A 20,325-nucleotide genomic window follows, 5' to 3' on the forward strand; every position below is an offset into this window, starting at 1 on the left:
TTGATTGCGATTCCTTTCCCACCACTGGTGTATTCATAATGTACAAATTATTTGGTTTTAGAAATCCCAGTTTATACGAATGTTAATGGTCAATTTTAACCTCATTAGAAAAAAGGCCAGTTTTGCGTCCATGCGATTCCACTGCATTTGACGTCACAGGGATCTACTTTCTATACGAGTAAATAGGAGTTCTACATCGTCTCTACCGGTGCACGCATGAGGCACAGAGCTCAGGGAAAAATCTCTTTATAATCACTTATTAAAATTTCCTAAGGTCGGAAAGTTTCCTTCGCTTGATAGGGTAATAATAATCCTTATTAAGGCCAAATGATTCCTGCTATCAGGGTACTCTGCCACCTGCTAGCAGCCTTCATAGCAGCAGCGCACATACCCTCGCCTCAATGTCACCTAACACAGTAACAGCGGGAACCTGAACGACGTCACACGGGGTTTTCCCAGCATTCATAATTACCCGTCACGTTTTCGCGCGCTTGAAAATTTCGCATTTGCTTTACCGCAAAAAATATCTTGATTTAAAAATCTAAAAGCTTGAATTGCGTACTCCAGGAGTAATAATCTTTCGATTTAGACACTAAAAGCAAAATAGAAAACGACCCTATTGTGAACTAGGCAATAAGACAATGCATTCTCCCGCATATTCTCATTTTTTCGATTACCTTTGTGAATATTCAATACTCTGAATGCGTAATATGATATAACAGGGAAAAAATATTGAGGATAATTGATAGTAATAGTGTCAGAATAGGAGAGTTTCCTTCATCAAAGAAAACAAAAGGCATTAATTGCTATTCCTTACCCACAATTTGTGTATTCATAACATTCATATTATTTGGTTTTAGAAATCCCAGTTTATACGTATGTTAATGGTCAGTTTTAACTTCGTTTGGAAAAAGCCAGATTGGCGCCCATGCGATACCACTCCACGTGACGTCACAGGGACCTAGAATCTAAACGACCAGATAATGGTTTTTCATAGTTTGAGATTACCAAACCATACATGAGGCAAAGAGCTCAGGGAAACATCTCATAGTATTCACCCATTAAAATTTCCTATGGTTTCTTCGTTTGATAAGGTATTAGTAATCCTAATAAAATAAGCCAAGCGCTTTCTGCAAGCTGGTTACTCTGCCACCTGCTAGCAGCCTTCATCGCAGCAGCGCCGGGATTTCCTACGCACTGTCTTCTCATCTTTCACCCCTATAAATGTCCATGACCATCCGACAACTGAGTCATAAACATTACCTTGGAAATGTAGGGTAGTCAGTTATTTCGTTCTGGGGCATCCAAAACAGGATTTTTTTAAACAGGCTACTAAACAGAATAGTTTCAACTAATTTTTATTTTTGAAAATAACTTCATTTTTTCAAAGAAATCTTTTCAAAATTATTGAATTTTCAATATTTTGTTTTCTTTGATGGATGTGAGTAATTGTGTTCCCATATTTTAGGGGGGGTGTCCGGACCCCCCGGACCTCCCCTCTCGCCAGGCCACTGCCTTGGAGACCCCCTTTCACAGGATTCAATCTTTCAGGATTGCGCCGTCGCTCTGCTTATCCCCATCGTGTTTATTTCTTATCTTATTTGTATTCTCCTGCTGTCAACCTCTTATCTCCCACTCCAACCTCTTTTGATCTTTCTCGGAAATTAGCGATCGCTTTTTCTAGACAGAATTCTGTGTGCGTGACCACTTACTCTTTTCTCCCACCGAACGTGCGAAGAAATTGAAATGGATCAGAGAGATAACATTGAGTGATTTGGTGATAACGAAAAAAAACAACATTTTACTTCTTAACGATCGTGTCTTCGGTCACGTACGCATTCGTGAAATATCGAGTTGTAAAACATCCAGAAAAAGCAGTTTTTCTTGGAACAAGAGTTAATCTCCCTTAATTTTTTTCACCTTTCACAGATTGTATGGCAATATTATTTTGGAATGAACTTTAAGTATTTATTGTTCGACTTATCTCTGATTATTCAGTTTGAATTTAATAAATTCTTTGAAAGAAACGATACTAGCCGCAACTGAGAATGAATTTCGAAGAAAACATATTCACTCAAACGAAAAATTAAGTTGCATTTAATAAGAAAAGAGATAAAATATTGCTCTATAATAAATGTAAAAAACTTCATTAACTGACATCACTTGTGCCCATTTTACTGCTCTCTGTTGTGCAATCACTTCCGTGGAAGGGCTGTTTGTAAAGTTTCATTTTGCACTCCGCGCGGTATATAACGGGGAGGAATTTTAGAGATCGTAATCAACATTTCTTGATTTTGTTAACTATGAGTACGATGGCTATCCCTGATTTTATGAGGGTGTCACAGCGCATCAAATGCATCGGAAACTTAAATGAAGGTGCCGCACAAGACAAGAGAAGGCAACGGTTGTAGGGAAAGAGCGATCGACTCGCACGGCTTCCCGCTAACAATGGAGGGCTTAGAGGCGAGCGAACAGTCACAGGAGACACCGAGTGTTTATCAAAACCTCAGAAGAGCGGAGAAGGCATCTACGAATGGCATTTGTCTCTTCTTCGGCAATTGCCTGCTATGGTAAAAATTTTACTGTTTACATTCCTGGTATCGAATGGCATGAATATCATAAGATTATATCATTTCAAGTTTTCAGAAAAAAATATTTGAGCTAACTTACTTGGATACAGCCTAGAGTTATTCAATTGTTTTAATCTTGTGTTTACGGATATTTGACGGAATTTAGTAATTTTCGCAGTTAAAGCTTCAGATGTTAAGGTACAAAAACAAAACAATGGACAGTAAATATCAATTGCTATGGTAAAAAAGTTGCCATGACTTCGGTAATTTTATATGTTTTAAAGTATCCGTAGTTATTAAAATCATACCAAATGAGACCATTTTATTATGTATTATCATAAAATTCCAAGGTGGTGCCAGTAGCAAGATGGACTCCGCACGCTCATATCATTCATGGAAATCATTCAAGCAAATATGAACATGGTCTAAATTTTATTCCAATAATCATTTGAATGCAGAGAATTTCAGTTTCAGACGGTGAATGATGGTAATTCGCAAGGTCATTCCCTAAATCATTCGCATGGCCATTCGATTTAATACCCACTGAGTAAAACATCTATAGCACTTTCCTGCCGGCGCCTGCGAGAGGAAAACTTTTTCCGTCTTACGATTAGGATAAAATTTGAGACAAAACTCAACATGTGCCCGCCCTGGTCACTGGGCTATTCATTGTGTTTTAATTTGGTTATGCGTTATTTGACGTCACTAAAATATACATTCTAACCCCACCTTTGCGTAAGTCCATGGTCAAGTCATTGAGTTACCAGTGTTTTTAAATATAACATTTCTTTTGTTTATCAATAATTAACTCTTCTGAAAGAATTAATGACATTTTTAAGCATTTTGCATTTTTTAAATGATTTCTTGCATTGATTACAGCAATGTTAGTGATCACAATAGGAAAACTCTAATTAGACATCCATAATTAGTATGCATGTCCACTGTACATTGTACAGGTGACTAGGGTGCCTTCACAGCATTGCGTTGCGTCGACGCGACGACAGCTCTAGCCCCATCGGCAAATATTGCCCTTGACAGCTCTGAATTGCGAAAAGAAATGAATTGCGAGAGTCGTCGGCTCTCTAAACATTGGCCCGGGAACAGGTCGATTCATGATTTCGATAATCGCGCAATATGAATGTTGTTTTTATATTTTCGCGACACATCATTCCTCAAAATTTACTTCCTTGCTTTTGATTGCGTTAAAATTAGAAGTGTCGATTATAGTAGTAAATCATGTATCATCAGTGATGGCACTTGCCTATGCATTATTATGGCTACATTCTATCTCCTAAATCTAACTACATGAAAAATAGAAAATAACGTACAGATAGTGAAAATGAGTAACGTGAAATGGTATCAGAAAAATTTATTTGGGATCATCATTGCTAAAACAACTAGGCGCAGCCAAGTTACCCAAATTGCTTCAACTTCCGCAATCATGAGGGTACAGTTATATTATATAAATTGGTATTTAAGAGACCGTAGTCACTAACAAGGAGCTCTCACACTGTGTTCAGCTGGTAATACCGATGACGGATGTGTGTTATGGTAATTCAATTCAATTCTTATGTGATTTCGGTCTAATTTAGAGCTTAACACTTGTCTTATGTTGAGAAAATATTCGAGTTATTTATGATTAAAACTTCAATGTAATATTGAATGATGAAACTATTGGCAATCATCACTACTAATTCAGCTACTCCTGCATGCCTGCTTCCATCATACCTAAGCTTCCCATAAACGACAAGCAATTCGCAACCGCCTGTGCGCTGCTGCCGAAACGCGGACATTATTCAACGCGAATACATTTTTCTGTGACAGCGCAGCGTGCTGGCGAAAATACGTCATCAATTTTCAAAGTCAAATTACAATTTTTCAGTTGCCAAGCTGCACCTTCTATGGAGTGATTGGGAAGCTTCGATTCCTTTATCTTCATCTCGTGATCCCATATATCAAAAATCTCGCAAAAGATCACAACCAATCCGGAGAAAAAATGTTAAAAGTGATATCTATCATTCTTATCCACTAAGTTCAGTCGAATTTATGTTCGCCCGAGCGTTCAGTAGCACCATCGATCATTGGCAATCCCTACGACTCCATTTTTTATAAGGCACTAAAGATTAGATAAGCCCGCTGTCTGCGGGTATAAAGGCCTCTTCCTGAGCCAAAGGACGAGCATATCTCGTTCGTGTTGCATCTGGGAACTGTTCAGCCATCTTGTTGTTCAAATCCTGTTATCTTAGAAGCATTTGTCCATCGTTTTGGATAAAGATTTCTGTAAGGTTAAAAATGGCATTGAAAGGAGAGGTTTGCTTCATGAGAGTGAAGTAGTTTTCTCAAGTCAGTAACACAAGTAATTTATTTTACGTTTCAGGATTGCCTTCTCTGCATTGGGAGTAGGAGAGCCGAGGAAGGAGCGAATACCGATAACTAACGGGTTGCCTTTTATATTGGGTAAGTAAATGCAAACGCATTTAATCTAAACATTTTTTCAAATTATGCATAAAAGCGTGAATATCGATCAACGGAGATTGAAGGTAATTTTTGATAAGAATGTTGACCAAATGTTTCACGTGTTTTATGCATAGAAAGTTTTTCGCCACCGTCTATTACGTACTTTTTCGAAGGCTCTTAGAATTAATGCGATATTTTGAAACTCTATTTAAACGAAATCTTCATTTTTTATTCATGGGGCAAGAAGTAATTGCAACGTTATAAAAATAGCTTGTGGGCGGTATGGACCATCCTACTCTGAGATCTTAACTAGTCAATTGTTTTTTAATTTTGTGTCAGATAGAGTTTCGATTCATACAGGCAATATCGACAAATAAGTACCTATTTATAACTTTTTTACTACCGTTTATGTTTTTTCACTACTAAATGCAGTTATTTAACAAAAATTTCTTTGGTTTTGATTTAAATCGTTGACCTAAAGAAGATGCATTTGCAGTTCTTGGGCATTTGTTCGCTTCACTGTTTGATTGTGAGCACAATGCCTACAAGATTTCATATCTGGATTGACCGTGGGGGTAGAAGCTAGTCAGTGTGTGTTCAGCTTAGAATCCATTACATTCATCTTCATCTCGTGATCCCATTTCTTAATAATCTCGCAAAAAATCGCAATCTATCCAAATATGAATCGTAAAAAGTGATATATGTCCTTCTAATCCATTAAGTTCAGTCGATAGGATTGTAATTACTTTCGTCCAAGCGATGACTGGCAGTGTCGTGAATTGGCAATCCATACACTTCAATTTCTTAAAAGGCACTATAGATTAGAGAAGCTCATTCTCTCCTCTCTTGGGTGTAAAGGCCTCTTCCTAAGCCGCAGGATGAGTAGATCTCGAGCGAGGAGCATGTGACACATTGATACGCCATTTTTTCTTCAACACCTGTTATCTTTAAGTATTTTATCATCATTTGGGATTGAGATTTCTGTTAGCTTAGAAAAGGAATTGAAGGAAGAGGTTTGCTTCATACGAGTATAATCATTTTCCCATTTCGTAACAGAAGTAAATTATTGTAATTTACGTTTCAGGATTGCCTTTTCTGCATTGGGAATAGGAGAGCTGAGGAAGGAACGAATATCGATTTCAACCAGATTGCCTAAACCTATTGGGTAAGTACATGCAAACGTATTTAATCCACGCTTTTTTTATGATTTACCAATTAATGCGTGATTGTCTTACTTAAAATAAGCATGCCATTCAAGTGCAAGATTTTATCTAATACAATCGACCAACTGAGTTTGAACGTAATGTATGGTAAGAATGGATAGTAAATACGTCTCTTGTTTTATCCTAAAAACGTTTTTTGCACACACTACTACGAAAATCTTTTTTTTAATGAAATCCACCAATTCCTTTTCCACGAGACGTAGTGCTATCGAAAAATAATATGTTCAAAATTGATTTTTAACTACCTCAATCAGGGGCCGGCATAAGGCAGTTCTTATGAACCGATTATTTACTGCTTTTGTTTAAAATAAATTGTACTCCTGGCAAAATGGAGGGAGACCTCCCGGCTGGAAGCACGAATAGCCTTTTTTGAATAAATATTCTTCGTTGACATTCGAAGCATTTGTTCCCTTCCGTTCGACAAATTTACCGCTCATTTTAAGTTCATTGACAGAACATATCTTAAATTACGCGACTAGGTGGGGTCACATATTATGAAAATAGGCAGAATTGAATTTAGTTTATAATATTATAAGGTAAAAAACACAAAAGACAAATTTGTGCCTACAAATACCTAAATTAATTTTGTTGGGACAACTCTTCCTGTGCACTTTCATTCTCAGCACAATGCTATAAAATATGAGTAAATTGATAACTGGCATTTAAATATTTGCACAGTCAAAGTGAGCTCCTACCAATCGTATATCGCTACATCCAATGAAATACTGAAAGACAAATTTTATGAAAATCATTGAATATTAATGCTGAAAATTCCCTCTGAAATCTGAAATGGGTTTGATTTCTTCAGTTATCAGTACAACAATTATCTCTTAAGATATAGGAATAATCAAGGGAAATAATGTTCAATTAAATGTACGCGATTTGTAAATCTATTTCCCATATTGTCTAAAAGTGAACACACATAGCTCAGTGCTTCAACTTGCGATGGATATTTTTTTCCCATTGTTTCTCTAAAGCGGCGTTTGCGATAGATAGATGTTGGGAGTCCTTTCCTCCGAAGTGACAAATACAGGTGAAGGCACAGTCAATGTGAGGCGGAGATAAGATATCGCAAATGGAGAGATTCATGACCTCAATGCTTCTCCATTTTTCTTTGGACGCTGAGTTTAGCCACGAGAGTTGAAATGATTGCAGAGCGATGAGAATTTTGAAAATGGGCTCGAATATCATCCTCAATGACTTCTTACGATCCATAAACGTTATCGAAACTTTAAGTAATGTTTCCTGTTTGCTCCAAAGATACGTCCCATTAGCGTCTCAAACATAATCAAGATTTCATAACGGATAACTCTCTTTCATACTCTTTTTTACTACGACATAGAAAAAGAATTCTTCCATCAGTCACGGCTTGGAGAAAAAAATACGGATTATCGTCTGGAGGAGTATATAATTACGACCCTATGGCCTCGATATTTTTCGGTGCATTTCTAACTCGGCAAACGCGAGCGGTAATAATTCCTTTAATAAATAGCATTTTTTCCAATGAACAGTTATATGTAGTTCATCCGGCATTAAGCTTTCTTTAAGATTAATTAATGGCTTTTCTTTATGCCTGAACCTGAAGGATTCAGAAAGCTACCTCTAGATATTGAGACGCTAGGTATTGACCAATCGCTAGGAGCCACCCTACATTAGGAAAGTGCAAAAATTCGTTTAATTCAAAGAACCAAATGAGTCTTAACGTTTTATAGAAGTATCATTAGAAAGAAAATCGCCGAAAAATACCTACTTAGACATGCGATTGCAGCAGAATGCAAGTCATTTATAGAAGATATGTGGGATTAGCTATTACCACTATCAATGATAACAATCAAATAACATTTTTTCGGAGTTATGTCGGGAATTTCGTTCGGGACATCAAAAACCAGTAGGAATTCTTTTTTGTTACAGGGTACTTAACAGAAGTTCGTAAACTAATTTTAATATTTTTCGTTGTTGAAAAAAAACTTCATTAATTCAAAGAATTTTTTTTAAATTAATGACTATTAAATATTTTGTTTTCTTTTATGGAGGCAAGTAATTGAGTCCTCATTTTTAGAGAAGGGGGTCCGGACCCCCCGGACCTCTCCTCTCTTCACGGCATTGCCTTGGAGACCCCCTTTCAAAAGATTCAATCTTTCAGGAATGCGTCGCTGCTCTGCTTATCGCCATCGTGTTTATCGCTTATCTTATTTGTATTCTCCTGCTGTCCACCTCTTATCTCCTAATCCAACCTGTTTCGATCTTTCTTTAAAATTCGCGTTCTCTTTCTCAAGATGGAATTCTGCGTACGTGATCACTTACTCTTGTCTCCCACCGAACGCGCAAATTGAAATTGAAATAGATCAGAGAGATATCATTGAGTCATTTGGTGATACCGGAAAAAAACTACATTTTATTTCTTAACGATCGTGTCTTCGGTCACGTACGCATTCGTGAAATATCGAGTTTTGAAATATCCAGAAAAAGTAGTTTTTCTTGGAATAAGAGTTATTCTCCCTTTTGTTTTTTCACCTATCACAGATTGCATGGCAATATTATTTTCGGAATGGATTTTAAGTATTAATTGTTCGACTAATCTCTGATTATTCAGTTATAAATAATATTGTATTTGAAAGAAACAATTCTATCTGCAAATGGCAATGAATTTCGAAGAAAAAATATTCGCTTAAACGGAAAATAAAGTTTCATGTAAAAGAAATAAGAAAAAAATTTGCTCAATAATAAATGTAAAACAAACATTTGAATATTGTACAAGATAAGAATTTCAAAATTCACCTACGTTCTTTCTCACTCTTACAATAAACGGCAAAACTGTTCCCTTTACATTTTCTTGCATCACTCGTCCCCATTTTAGTGCTCTCTGTTTAGCAATCACTTCCGCTGAAGAGGTGGAAAAGTTTCACTTTGTACTCCGCGCTGTATATAACAGGGGCGAATTTTAGAGATCGTCGTCAATATATCTTGATTTTGTTAACTATAACCACGATGGCTATAGTGTCAGGATGTCACAGCATATCAAATGCATTGAACACTTAAATCAAAGGGCCAAAGAAGAAGAGAGAAGGCGACGGTTGTAGGGAAAGAGCGATGGACTCGCACAGCTTCCCGCAAACAATGGAGGGCTGAGAGGCGAGCGAACAGTCACAGGAGACACCGAGTGTTTATCAAAACAATAGAAGAGCGGAGAAGGCATCTACGAATGGCATTTGGTTCTTCTTTGACAATTTCTTATCATTGTAAAGACTTTAATATATTAAAATTTTACTTTACTAAACAGCTAGGCTCAGCCATGTAGAATATATAATATCTTCAACTAAGGATGCCTTCTCAGTTTGGCATTGCATTTATACCGCGGCTGGCGAGCCAATCAGAGACTCTATTAGGGAAATGATGACGCCATCTCGCCAGATCGGTGCGTCGTCTCAGAAAAATTTGACCGTGCCGGATTTTCTCTGCCTGAAGGTGGCTGTAAGCCGGCGATTCCGAATCGGTGTTTGTTCATGGGAAGCTTAGGTATACAATTATGCAGGAGTGGCTAATTTTATTAGTCAGTATTATTTGAAGTTTTAATTTTGGATATGTCGTATCTTTTCTGAACATATACATATCGAGTTAGAAAATAAAACTAAAAGGGCGTAATATTGCATTGGGAAGTGCCATCACTTGAAACGCAGACGAATTTACAACACGAATACATTTTTCTGGGACGGCGCAGCAAGCTAGCGAAATTACGTCACCAACTTTCAAAGCCGGATTTCAATTTTTCAGCTGCCAAGCCGCACCTTCTATGGAGTAATTGGGAAGCTCTGATTCCATCACCTTCATCTCATGATCCCATACATAAAAAATCTCGCAAAACATCACAACCAATCCGAAGAAAAAACGTTAAAACTGATATTTATCCTTCTTATCCACTTAGTTCATTCGAAATTATGTTCGCCCGATGTTGACAGTCAGTAACGTGTATTGGCAATCCCTTCATCTCCATTTTTTATAAGGCACTAAAGATTAGATAAGCCCGCTGTCTGTGGTTATAAAGGCCTCTTCCTGAGCCAAAGGATGAGCATATCTCGTTTGCGTTGCGTCTGAGGAACTGGTCCGCCATCTTGTGGTTCAAATCTTGTTATCTAGGAAGTTTTTTCCGTCGTTTTGGATTAAGATTTCTGTAAGTTTTAAAGAAAGCATTGAAGGAAGAGGTTTGCTTCATGAGAGTGAAATAATCTTCTAACGTCAGTAACAGAAGTAATTTATTTTACGTTTCAGGATTGCCTTCGCTGCTTTCGGAAAAGGAGAGCCGAGGAAGGAGCGAACACCGATATCAAACGGGTTGCCTTTTCTATTGGGTAAGTAATTGCAAACGCATTTAAGCTACGCTTTTTTTCGAATTATGCAGAATAGCGAGATTGCCTTTTTAATATAAGAATGCCTTTAAAGTACAAGATTAAATCTAATGCAATTGAACAACAGAGTTTGAACGTAATTTATGATAAGGACATATAGCAAATATATTTTTAATGTTTTATCCATAGAAAGTTTTTCACCGTAAGTGTATTACGTACTTATTTGAAGGTATATAGACTTAATGCGATATTCCAAAACTCTATAAAAATGAAGTCTTCATTTTTATTCATGAGGCAATAACTTATTGCAACGTTAGTGCGTAAAAATAGCTTGTAGGAGTTCTAGACCATCTTACTCAGAGGCCATCTTTAGTCAGTTCTCATGAGCTGATTATTTTTTACTTTTGTTTCAGATTTAGTTTCGATTTATACAGGCATTCCCAATTTTGACATGTGGTCTGAGGAACCGCTGCGTTTCTTAATGGTGAATACTTTCAAAATTAATATTTTAAATGTCAATTATCATCGCTATCTTCATATTTTTGTGTAATAAGGACATGAGAGACTGAAAAATTAACTTTTATCATTACTTAGTAGAGGATCCGGTAAACTTCACATCACCTTCATTTATCAAGCTATGTGTACAAAAATCTATTTTTCTTCGTTCGTTTCCCTAAAATCCGAAGATGGATAAACCGACCTTCTTCTCTCGACCACGTCACGGATTATGTTCTCATTGTGATATTAATAGTTATATCAACGATTAAGTACGTACTATTGATTTTTTTGTAAGTACCGTTTATGGGTTACCACTATTAATTGCAGTTATTTAATGATACTTGCTTACGTTTTGATTTGAGTCGTTGATCTGATGAGATGCGTTTGCAGTTTTTGGGCAATAGTTTGCTTCACTGTTTGATTGTGAGCACAACGCCTATCAGCATTCGTATCTTGATTGACCGTGGGGGAAGATGCTAGCCAGTGTGTTCAGCTTAGAATCCATTATTTCATCTTCATCTTGTAATCCTCAATAATCTCGCAAAAAATCGCAAGAAATGCAAATATAAATATTAAAAAGTGATATCTGCTATTTTTTATCTATAATGTGCAGTCGAGAAAATGGCAATAATTTTCGCCCAAGTCATGACTGGCAATGTCGTAATTTGGCAATACCTACTCCTCCACTTTTTATGAGTTACTAAAGATTAGATAAGCTCGTTCTATGTTTGCGTAAAGGCCATTTCATCAACACCTGTTATCTGAAAGTCCATCATATTGGATTTTAATTTCTGTAAGTTAAAAAAAATGCATTAAAGAAAGGTTTGCTTCATACGAGTATAATAATTTTCCCATTTAAGTAACATAAGTAATTTATTTTACGTTTCAGGATTGCCTTCTCTGCATTGGAAAAAGGAGAGCCGAGGAAGAAGCGAATATCGATTTCAATCAGATTGCCTAAACTATTGAGTAAGTAATTGCAAACAAATTTAATCTACGCTTTTCTTTGAATTATCCATGGCTGTGTGATTGCCTTACTCTTAAGAAGTATGCCCTTCAAGTGGAAGATTTTCTGTAATGCATTCGACCAACAGAGTTTGAACGTAATGTATGGTAAGAACGGATAGTAAATATTTCTCTCGTACTTGTTCCATAGGTGAAAAACACTGCTACGAAAATCTAATTTAAATGTAATTCACTAATTCCACAGGGCGTAGTCCAATCGCAACATAATATGTACCTAATAGCTATTGAACTACCTCAACCAGAGGCCATCATTAGTCAGTTCTTATGAACTGATTATTTTTTGCTTTTTTTAAAATGGTGATAAAATCTATAATACACTCTCATCTCACTATCGTGAATATATAAAATTTAATTTTTCAAAAAATGGGTGATTAAAGTCATTCTTTAATAAGGCCATCTGTTTCTGTAAAAATGGGGAAAATGTTCAGGTTGCGGTCTCACTGATTCTTGATACATAAAACTTATTTAAATATTCTGCAAATATTGCCGGATAAAATAAGCAAGAAAAGTTAAATAAAGAAAAGCACGTCATGAAAAGGCATTATTTCCCATTTCACTGTTTAATTTTTTTAGAGGTGGAGACAACTAAATTTTCCCAACAACTAAAACAAAACAGACCTGCTGCAATAATATTCGTAGTTAACAGTTTAAAATTCAATAACATGGAAAAACTTTGCTGTTATATGAATGAACAACTGAAATTATTCAAGGCCCACACGATAAAATATTGATGAATTTTAATTTATCGCCTGGTAACGCGTTGAATACAATATGTATTTTAAAGATTCCTAACGGCATTTTTATATTATTCTACGTCACTAATCGTGTGAAATTCTTTTTTCTTCCGTACGTCTTTACTTTTGACCATTGTTTTGCCATCAGTTCATAAACATGAATGATTTTCAAATTATGGCCATTTGATGCTATTTCTACTCATATTATCGAAGGGCCAAGAATGGAAACATTTTTCTTTTGCATAAATCCCTTACTGAATACTCTAAATCTATAAAATAATTTACGGAACTGCTGAAAGTTTGGCATCCATTTTGTCATTGCTCTGGATGTTTGTCGGCATGCCTGTAAGAAACCCATAAAAAGCTTACTTGATAATCGCCCTCCATATTTCTTCCTTTCACCTTATCTCAATGGCTTATAATGTGCTAGCTGGGATGCAATCAGCAAAATCCAAAATACCCTAAAAACAATACACTGAGTTTGAAAGTTAAAGACACAATGTTCAGTGAGCTACTCTTCGAGGTGATAGGAGTATAATTCTGAAAGTGGATAAGACTATTTATAAATCTCCATTACCATGGGGTAAGGTCCAAAGAACGCTACATTCGATACAGTGCGCTCTCGACGAAAGTACTCCGGAGCAGCGGTCCACAGGCGATACGTTCGCCACGAGAATTTCTTTCCGAAGCGGTCATGAGCGAAGTCAAAATGACGGAATGAAAAAGGGCAGGCTAGCTGGATTATGAGATCGGGGAGATTGTTTCAATTGCGACAAGAGGCGATCAAGGTCGTTGAATATAAATGGTTGTGGTCGAATATAATTAGTTTAAACTATATTTGGTTGATCGTGGTTCCACAAAGTAAAACAAGGAACTTGGGGCTCATTCATTTCTCATACCTAACCCCGCACCTCTTCCTTTATAAATTCATTACCTTACTAAGGAGAAATATGGTTGATCTGCAGTTTAACAACTTGTAATATTTCACTTATTATGACTAGCGACTATTATAAAACTTTAATACATTCCATTTACTTCATATATCTTCTTTTCTTTCAAATTTTACTTTGTGGAGGGGATGATGTGTCTGAATATGTTCTTATAATATTTTCTACTGCTGCATGTCCCTTTAAATAATTTCTGTGGCCTTCCGTGCGTAAGGGATGCTTCCAGAGACATTTGAGTTTATTTTGTAGGAGATAGGAGAATGTCTAAGGAGTGATAGTGCTTGCTATATATTCATTTAAATCAAAGTTAAATTAATATCCTACCTGTGAATGCCAGTGTCTTCCTATTATTAGGATTATGATCAACATACGACAATTATTGTACCTTAATATTCTCTTTAATATTAATGATATTTTATGATTGATAATCAAACTAAAACAAACGCAATGATAACCATATTATAAATCTTTTTTTTTAAGAATCAGGGGGAAACGTGCACCTGTACTCCTCCCCGAAATCTAGATATTTTTTCACGTTGTCTGAGCATTGTGCAACTAAGGAATTTTATTCTTTAATAGGAAACAGACTTGTTTTTTCCCTAATTTTAAAGTAAACATATTCAAAGTTTAATGAGCGAAAGATAGTAAATTTTTGCTCCAGTATATAATATGTACAATATGAGGCGGCCTCTAAAATCTGTATAGGCTTCTTTTTTACTGAAGAGTCAGGGGGAGATAAAAAGTGGACGGGAGGAGTTCGTAAGGAAGACAAGCAGGGGTGGCGTGGGGTGATTGGGGCCCTCAGCTGGGGCTAAAAATCTTATCTTTTATTTCCTTACCCGAGGTGCCCTGCCTTGGAATATTTAGGAAATCCTTTGCTAAGAAATTGATTTTGATAGGGTTCTGCTTCCCAATAACTGGATATAAATTTATGAAAAATAATAAATTCATAAGATTAAGTTCTGTGAAATGTGGGAATATCACAGATCATAAAATTCAATAGTGTAGTAGGGCTGTTTTTCTTCAACTTCCGATGTGTTATGAACAGAAGAGGAAGTGATTAATTAGAAATTATTCCTTCGCTAAATATTGAGCACACTTGTGGGGTCCTTTCGACATAATCGACTCGGTGTTTGAGGAATTGGTTGTGCCTACGGACACGATTTACTATACCTTCTTCAAAGGATGTTTCCTCCAATGACTTCCATTAATTTTGGCTTTGTCCTGAAGCTCATCGCCCTCTTGAAAATGCTTCCATCCTAGCCACGTCTTCACTTTAGCGTAATGTTGGAATGATGGATGGAAGAAGATAAGAGGATCGCCAATTATGCATATCAGATGGAATCTTTTAAAAGGGGCTATTGTCCGTTTTCAATGTATTTCAAGGTTACGTAGTCGATTCGGTAGTCCCATGGTTAAGTAATGTTACATAATATAAGTGATGGTGTGTATGGGGAAGGCAATAGAGAACTAAGATAATTTGCATTTCTTAGAGGAGATAAGGAAGTGAGGAAAACCTGGACTTCGCTTGATTTGACAAAAGAGAAATTACACTTTACTTGCCGTTCAGAAAGTAACAATGCAAATATTTTTCATTTTTAATGCATTTCCATCCATGCCGGCATCCGCTATTAAGTTGTTACTCAGGAACATTTTTTTGTTTGAATACAAGAGGGCAGCACTTTTCCACAACAATTCAATGCGTATGACCCGTTTCGGCTCACAGAGTCATCATCTGATACAAGATTGTGCTTTATTTGTTATGTTTGCACACTGTTATTGGCAACTTTCATGGTAATAATTTTATATTCATTCTGTTTCTTTGCAGTCAACGTTTCATCCTTTCGTAGCAACACTGAGATCGTGTGTTACTCCTCGCTGACCAACGCTACCACGCCTGGTTCCCATTGGCTACTCCCTGTATTCTGAATCCAACACACTCTTAAATAATTATTTCATTCTTTCGAAATAATGGCAAGGAACATTTCTGCTAGCGGCGCTGAGCAATTTGTTGAGGAGAGACTTCTTGCTGGATTGGTGAATGGTTCACTACTCCAGCATAAAGAGCTGCTTGACATGTTGGAAGATGTAGATGTACGGCACGCACGGCAAAGAACACTCTTGCATGTTGGTGTGGGACTTGGGAAGGCTGACTGGGTGCAGGAGTTACTGGCGAGAGGCGCAGACACAGACATAACAGATGACAGTCAACAGAATGCATTGTCTTCAGCTGAGGAGATGGTGCGCCAGTTCCCTGATGATGTAGAACGCTCAAAAGTGCTGAATTTGGTGACATTGGTTCACAGAAGAGACCAAGTTATTTTGCGTCGTCTCGAAGCATCTTCGAGTAGGAGCACTGATCATGTAACACCCGTGGCTAGCCCAGAATGTGATATTGCATCTCTCAAGTCATCTGTTGGCTCATTGAGGCGAGAAATGAAATCTCTTGTAAATCGGTTGGCCTCATCCTTGGAGGAACTGAAAGCGAATGTGTGTGGGCGTGACGCTCTGTTGCGTTGTCTAGAAGAAGCAGTGACGTCAACAGCGGATGATGTGACGTGTATCAAGTGTGGTCTTATTGGGGAGGCATCTATAAGTCAACCTATATCCGATCCGGCCAGAGCAAGGCAGGAGTGTGTGAACGCCATGATGCGAAAGACTAGGATAGTGTATGGAAGTGGAGTTGATGAAATGCGTAGATTGTATGAGAGACTGTATGATGAAGATGAATTCACTGCTTTCATAATTAAATATTTGTGTGGGAATGATCGGGTGAATGTGATGGTGGATTTCGAATCTGAGAACATTGAAAGGATGAAGGAGAAGGTTGTGGATTTGGATGGGAGTCAGGGGAATGGGAGTGAATGGAGATCATTTTATGATTTTGAGAGTGAGACTGTGTATTTAGGTGCAAAGGAGTGTTTTAGTTATTGGGAGAAATACGTCTGTGCTGAGTTAGCTTGGGCCCTCACCCAATTATCCCTGAAATTATTTTACGATAATGAGGGGAGGCCTTACAGCAAGGGACATGTGGAACGAGAGCGTGAGTGGATGAGGGCTCTAGAGGAGGCGGAGGAGAGGAGGAAGAGGGGAGAGGGATATGATTGGAGTATCAATCGTGCATTGTATAGGAAGACACCGAAGGCAAAGGTATGTTGGCTGGCTGCAGCTGTCCCTACTATTATCGCTGAATATGGATCCACAGAAAGAAGAGCTATACTGCAGCAACAAGCCCCTCTCCTCTTCTCTCTCTATTCTAACAATGTGATGGGAACACTTCTAGCCAGTGCAAAGGTGGGTCCTATGTCTATTTCTTACGATTTTTTCTTTACATCATGGTCTTCATTAAAACATTGAAATCATTATTTGAAGCTGTTTTAGCCAATAAATCGGTAAATAATAAATGAAAATGTAAACATCCTTTTGAATAATTAAAAGAATTGTTCGTAATTTAATTGTCCATGATTTCCCAAAAGTGGGCAACTCATTGGTTGGCATGCAGAGGTGAAATGAAGCTTCTGGTACATTGGTTGGCATGTAGAGGTGAAATGAAACTTCTGGTACATTGGAGTTCATCCTCTCATGTGTTCTATAAGTAGTTTGATTTAATGAGTGTCGGGTTTTGTAGTATTAGAATATTTAAATGCAATTCATTTTTGGCAAACAATCTACTTCTCAATATTCCAAGATGAAGATTTCTTGTTAAAAGGTAACATGTTTTTGAGATCTTATGTGTCATAAGTTTAAGAAAGTGGCTTCAAAACTAACAAACTCTAACCTAATGGATAAATATCGAGGTTAAAGATAAAATAATATCAGGAAATTAAAGAGTCCCTAAATTCAAATCTATGATATATCAATCTAGTGATTTTTTTGTGAATTCCAAACAATAGTGAAAGTCTTCCAATATTTTTCACTTATAAAATGAATGATTCTTGTGGAACATGGGTTTGTTCGAGGATGTTTAATAATTGTTGCTTATGGATACTGCCATTGCATTCTTGAAAATGGAAGTAATATTTTATCTCACTACGAATATTGACCTAATTCTGACATTGCATTTTGTTTGTGATTGCACTACTTTTCATTCCATTAATTTATATTTTCTGTTTCAGAGATGAATTTGGCCTGGTATACATAGGAGATTGTGATGGAGCCAGTCCTGAAGATGAAATTTTCTTCATATTCATTTATTTACTTTAAGCCTCTCAGTTTTTATTGGGTTATTTGAATAACTTTTATTGGGTTATTTGAATAACTTGTGTATTTAGTGCAATCGTAAAACCTATTTTATGATTATACTCAGACATTCATGTTGATTTCTTGCTTGCTACATGGCACTTTTTCGTTCGGTAGGTAATCACATTTTGAGATGCATATTGTTTTAACCTTCTGGGCACACAATTTAGTCAGTCTTTTCCTAGTCATGTCGTTGGGATATTTGTATTTTTGATAATATATCATATTGCATCGCATTTGCGCTATTAGTAAATGGAAGGAATGGTCCATTTTAGCTTACCAATGTAATGCTACAATTTATCTGAAAGCCATTGTGCACATAAATCTATTTGGATCATATACAGCTCTTTCCAGATTTATAATCATATTTTGCCGGATGTACTCATGTTTGTGTAGCCCTTTGATAAACATTAGTTTGTTTTGGTTCATTGCTCTGACCTTGTTTGGCCTCATTCACATGTGAGACATTTCCCTGTAGTTTGCAATTATAATGATGTAAGCATAAAATTGTGTAGTAGGCAAAACACTTTATTCGCCAAAGATTATTAATTTCAAAGATATGCTATACAATTTAAATGTGATGTAGAATATCAATTTACAATCTTGTCATATTTGACATAAAATAGTTAACATGGGATTTTTTTCCGTTTTTACTAGTTGGAAGGCATTTATGAAATGTCGTAATTAAGTAAATAGGTTCTTAAATGCATTTTCCTACATGTTTGTGACCTAAGTCCATTTATATTCTTGCTGGTCTTTTTCAAACATTCACTGACGTTAGAGAAGATCATTGCAATCATTCATGCACGTATATATTTCCAACATTCACATATCCTTGGTATAGTATTCAGTTGACTGGAAATGTGCATTTGCTTATTTATAAGCAAACAGTAAATGTCTCGAAATCCTCAGGATTGCTGCTTGGTTTTCAAGGATTTAAGTGAATATAATGGTTAAACATGTTACCAGTTATCTTCATAAGAAACATATCTATTCCTATTTCATGGCTTTGTGATGCCTCCTTTCTTTGAGTTTCATCGTATGTCTAGTTTTTTTTCTTAAATGGCTCTTCATTTGTCCAATCTCCAATCGGTAAATGAGTTTGGGTTTTTTTTTATTGCTTTTCATGTTTCACAATTTTACTTTTTCTATTTTTTGCATTTGTATTTGTTGCTCATTCGTGTCGGTAATTATATAATTTGGTGTTATTTTATTGTCTCTCTGCTACCTGGTGGCAACAGAAATGTAGTTGTAATGATGTGTAGTTGTTTCCAAAAGAAAATCCATTTACAACTATTGATTTTTTTCTAAGGTATTTCTGAATTGATAATTTTACCTGTGCTACACCACTCTTGTTGGTAAGGTAAGATTAACCATCCAGATTTTGTAAATATGATCCATTAGATATGAATATAATATATTTATGTCGTTAACTAATCTGCAGTAGTGTCATTATATGTGGATTAAAAAAAAATATTTTATAATCATATATGATGGTAAATAATTTACATGTAAATTGCTTTATGATTATTACTTGATTTTGATAATCTAGGATAATGAATGCATATCTATGAGAAAAACAATGCATTTCTGAATAATTCTCTTTTTAATTTTTCTCAGTTGGCTTATCTCTGAAGAGGAATTGCAAGATATCCTCACTTAAGGTATTGCTTGTTCTCATTTATTTTGCATTATTTTTCATCACATTTATTTTTCTTTTTAAAAATGTCATGATACTATGAGGAAGTAATGTATTTATTTTTTCAATAATCAAATGGATTATCATGTAGTTGTAAATGTATGCATATTGTTTTTATAATTAAATTACTTATGTGGTATCACACTATATTCTGTACGATGCCATTCAAGGCACATTTGTAGAAATAGTATTTCATTGAATGTGATATGATTAAACCAGTTTTTTTATTTTTGCTGCAAACTGTTATGGACCTTTATCCAATATTGCATTTCATGCTCCACACAGATAAAATAAATTTTGTAATACTCAAAGTTTCAGTGATTTCTTTTGGTTTGATATCAGTATCCCATGTGGTGCATAAGATTCAATGATGACAAATTTTGTAAGAAAATGCAGAAGGACCTCCTGATGTTCGCCTCGTATTTGCCATGATGCTTTTTAGTGCTGTGCTCCATAGCCCACCTTATCCTTAAAATATTAAGTATAATCGCTAATCAAAGGTAGATATTATTATATTTTTAAAATTTTGTTATGCATATGATATGAATCCATTTTAAGAGTAAAAATGATAATTATCCAGCTCAACCCA

The 20,325-nt window shown here is 36.1% G+C and overlaps 1 protein-coding gene across 7 annotated transcripts; it reads left to right on the forward strand.

Moving 5' to 3' along the window:
- The first annotated feature begins 4,757 nt into the window (after positions 1 to 4,757).
- LOC124170233 lies at positions 4,758 to 20,048 on the forward strand. Of its 7 annotated transcripts, XM_046548948.1 has the most exons (7): positions 4,758 to 4,850; positions 4,948 to 5,027; positions 6,112 to 6,192; positions 10,517 to 10,596; positions 11,981 to 12,060; positions 15,627 to 17,092; positions 17,914 to 20,048. In XM_046548948.1, the coding sequence occupies exons 6-7, from the start codon at positions 15,770 to 15,772 to the stop codon at positions 17,917 to 17,919; spliced, it is 1,329 nt and encodes a 442-aa protein (XP_046404904.1). In that variant the 5' UTR covers positions 4,758 to 4,850; positions 4,948 to 5,027; positions 6,112 to 6,192; positions 10,517 to 10,596; positions 11,981 to 12,060; positions 15,627 to 15,769; the 3' UTR covers positions 17,920 to 20,048. The 7 variants fall into 7 exon arrangements, with proteins under 7 accessions (XP_046404904.1, XP_046404898.1, XP_046404900.1 ...); XM_046548942.1 differs by lacking the exon at positions 17,914 to 20,048 and having other exon boundaries at positions 15,627 to 17,907; XM_046548944.1 differs by lacking the exons at positions 10,517 to 10,596; positions 17,914 to 20,048 and having other exon boundaries at positions 15,627 to 17,907.
- Positions 20,049 to 20,325: the final 277 nt, after the last annotated feature.

This window comes from Ischnura elegans, chromosome 13 (assembly GCF_921293095.1).
Source record: "Ischnura elegans chromosome 13, ioIscEleg1.1, whole genome shotgun sequence".
NCBI classification, from domain to species: domain Eukaryota; kingdom Metazoa; phylum Arthropoda; class Insecta; order Odonata; family Coenagrionidae; genus Ischnura; species Ischnura elegans.

What these genes read in the sequence shown, in the direction of transcription:
- LOC124170233 (XM_046548942.1), top strand. Translation starts at nt 15,770, where the DNA reads ATGGCAAGGAACATTTCTGCTAGCGGCGCTGAGCAATTTGTTGAGGAG.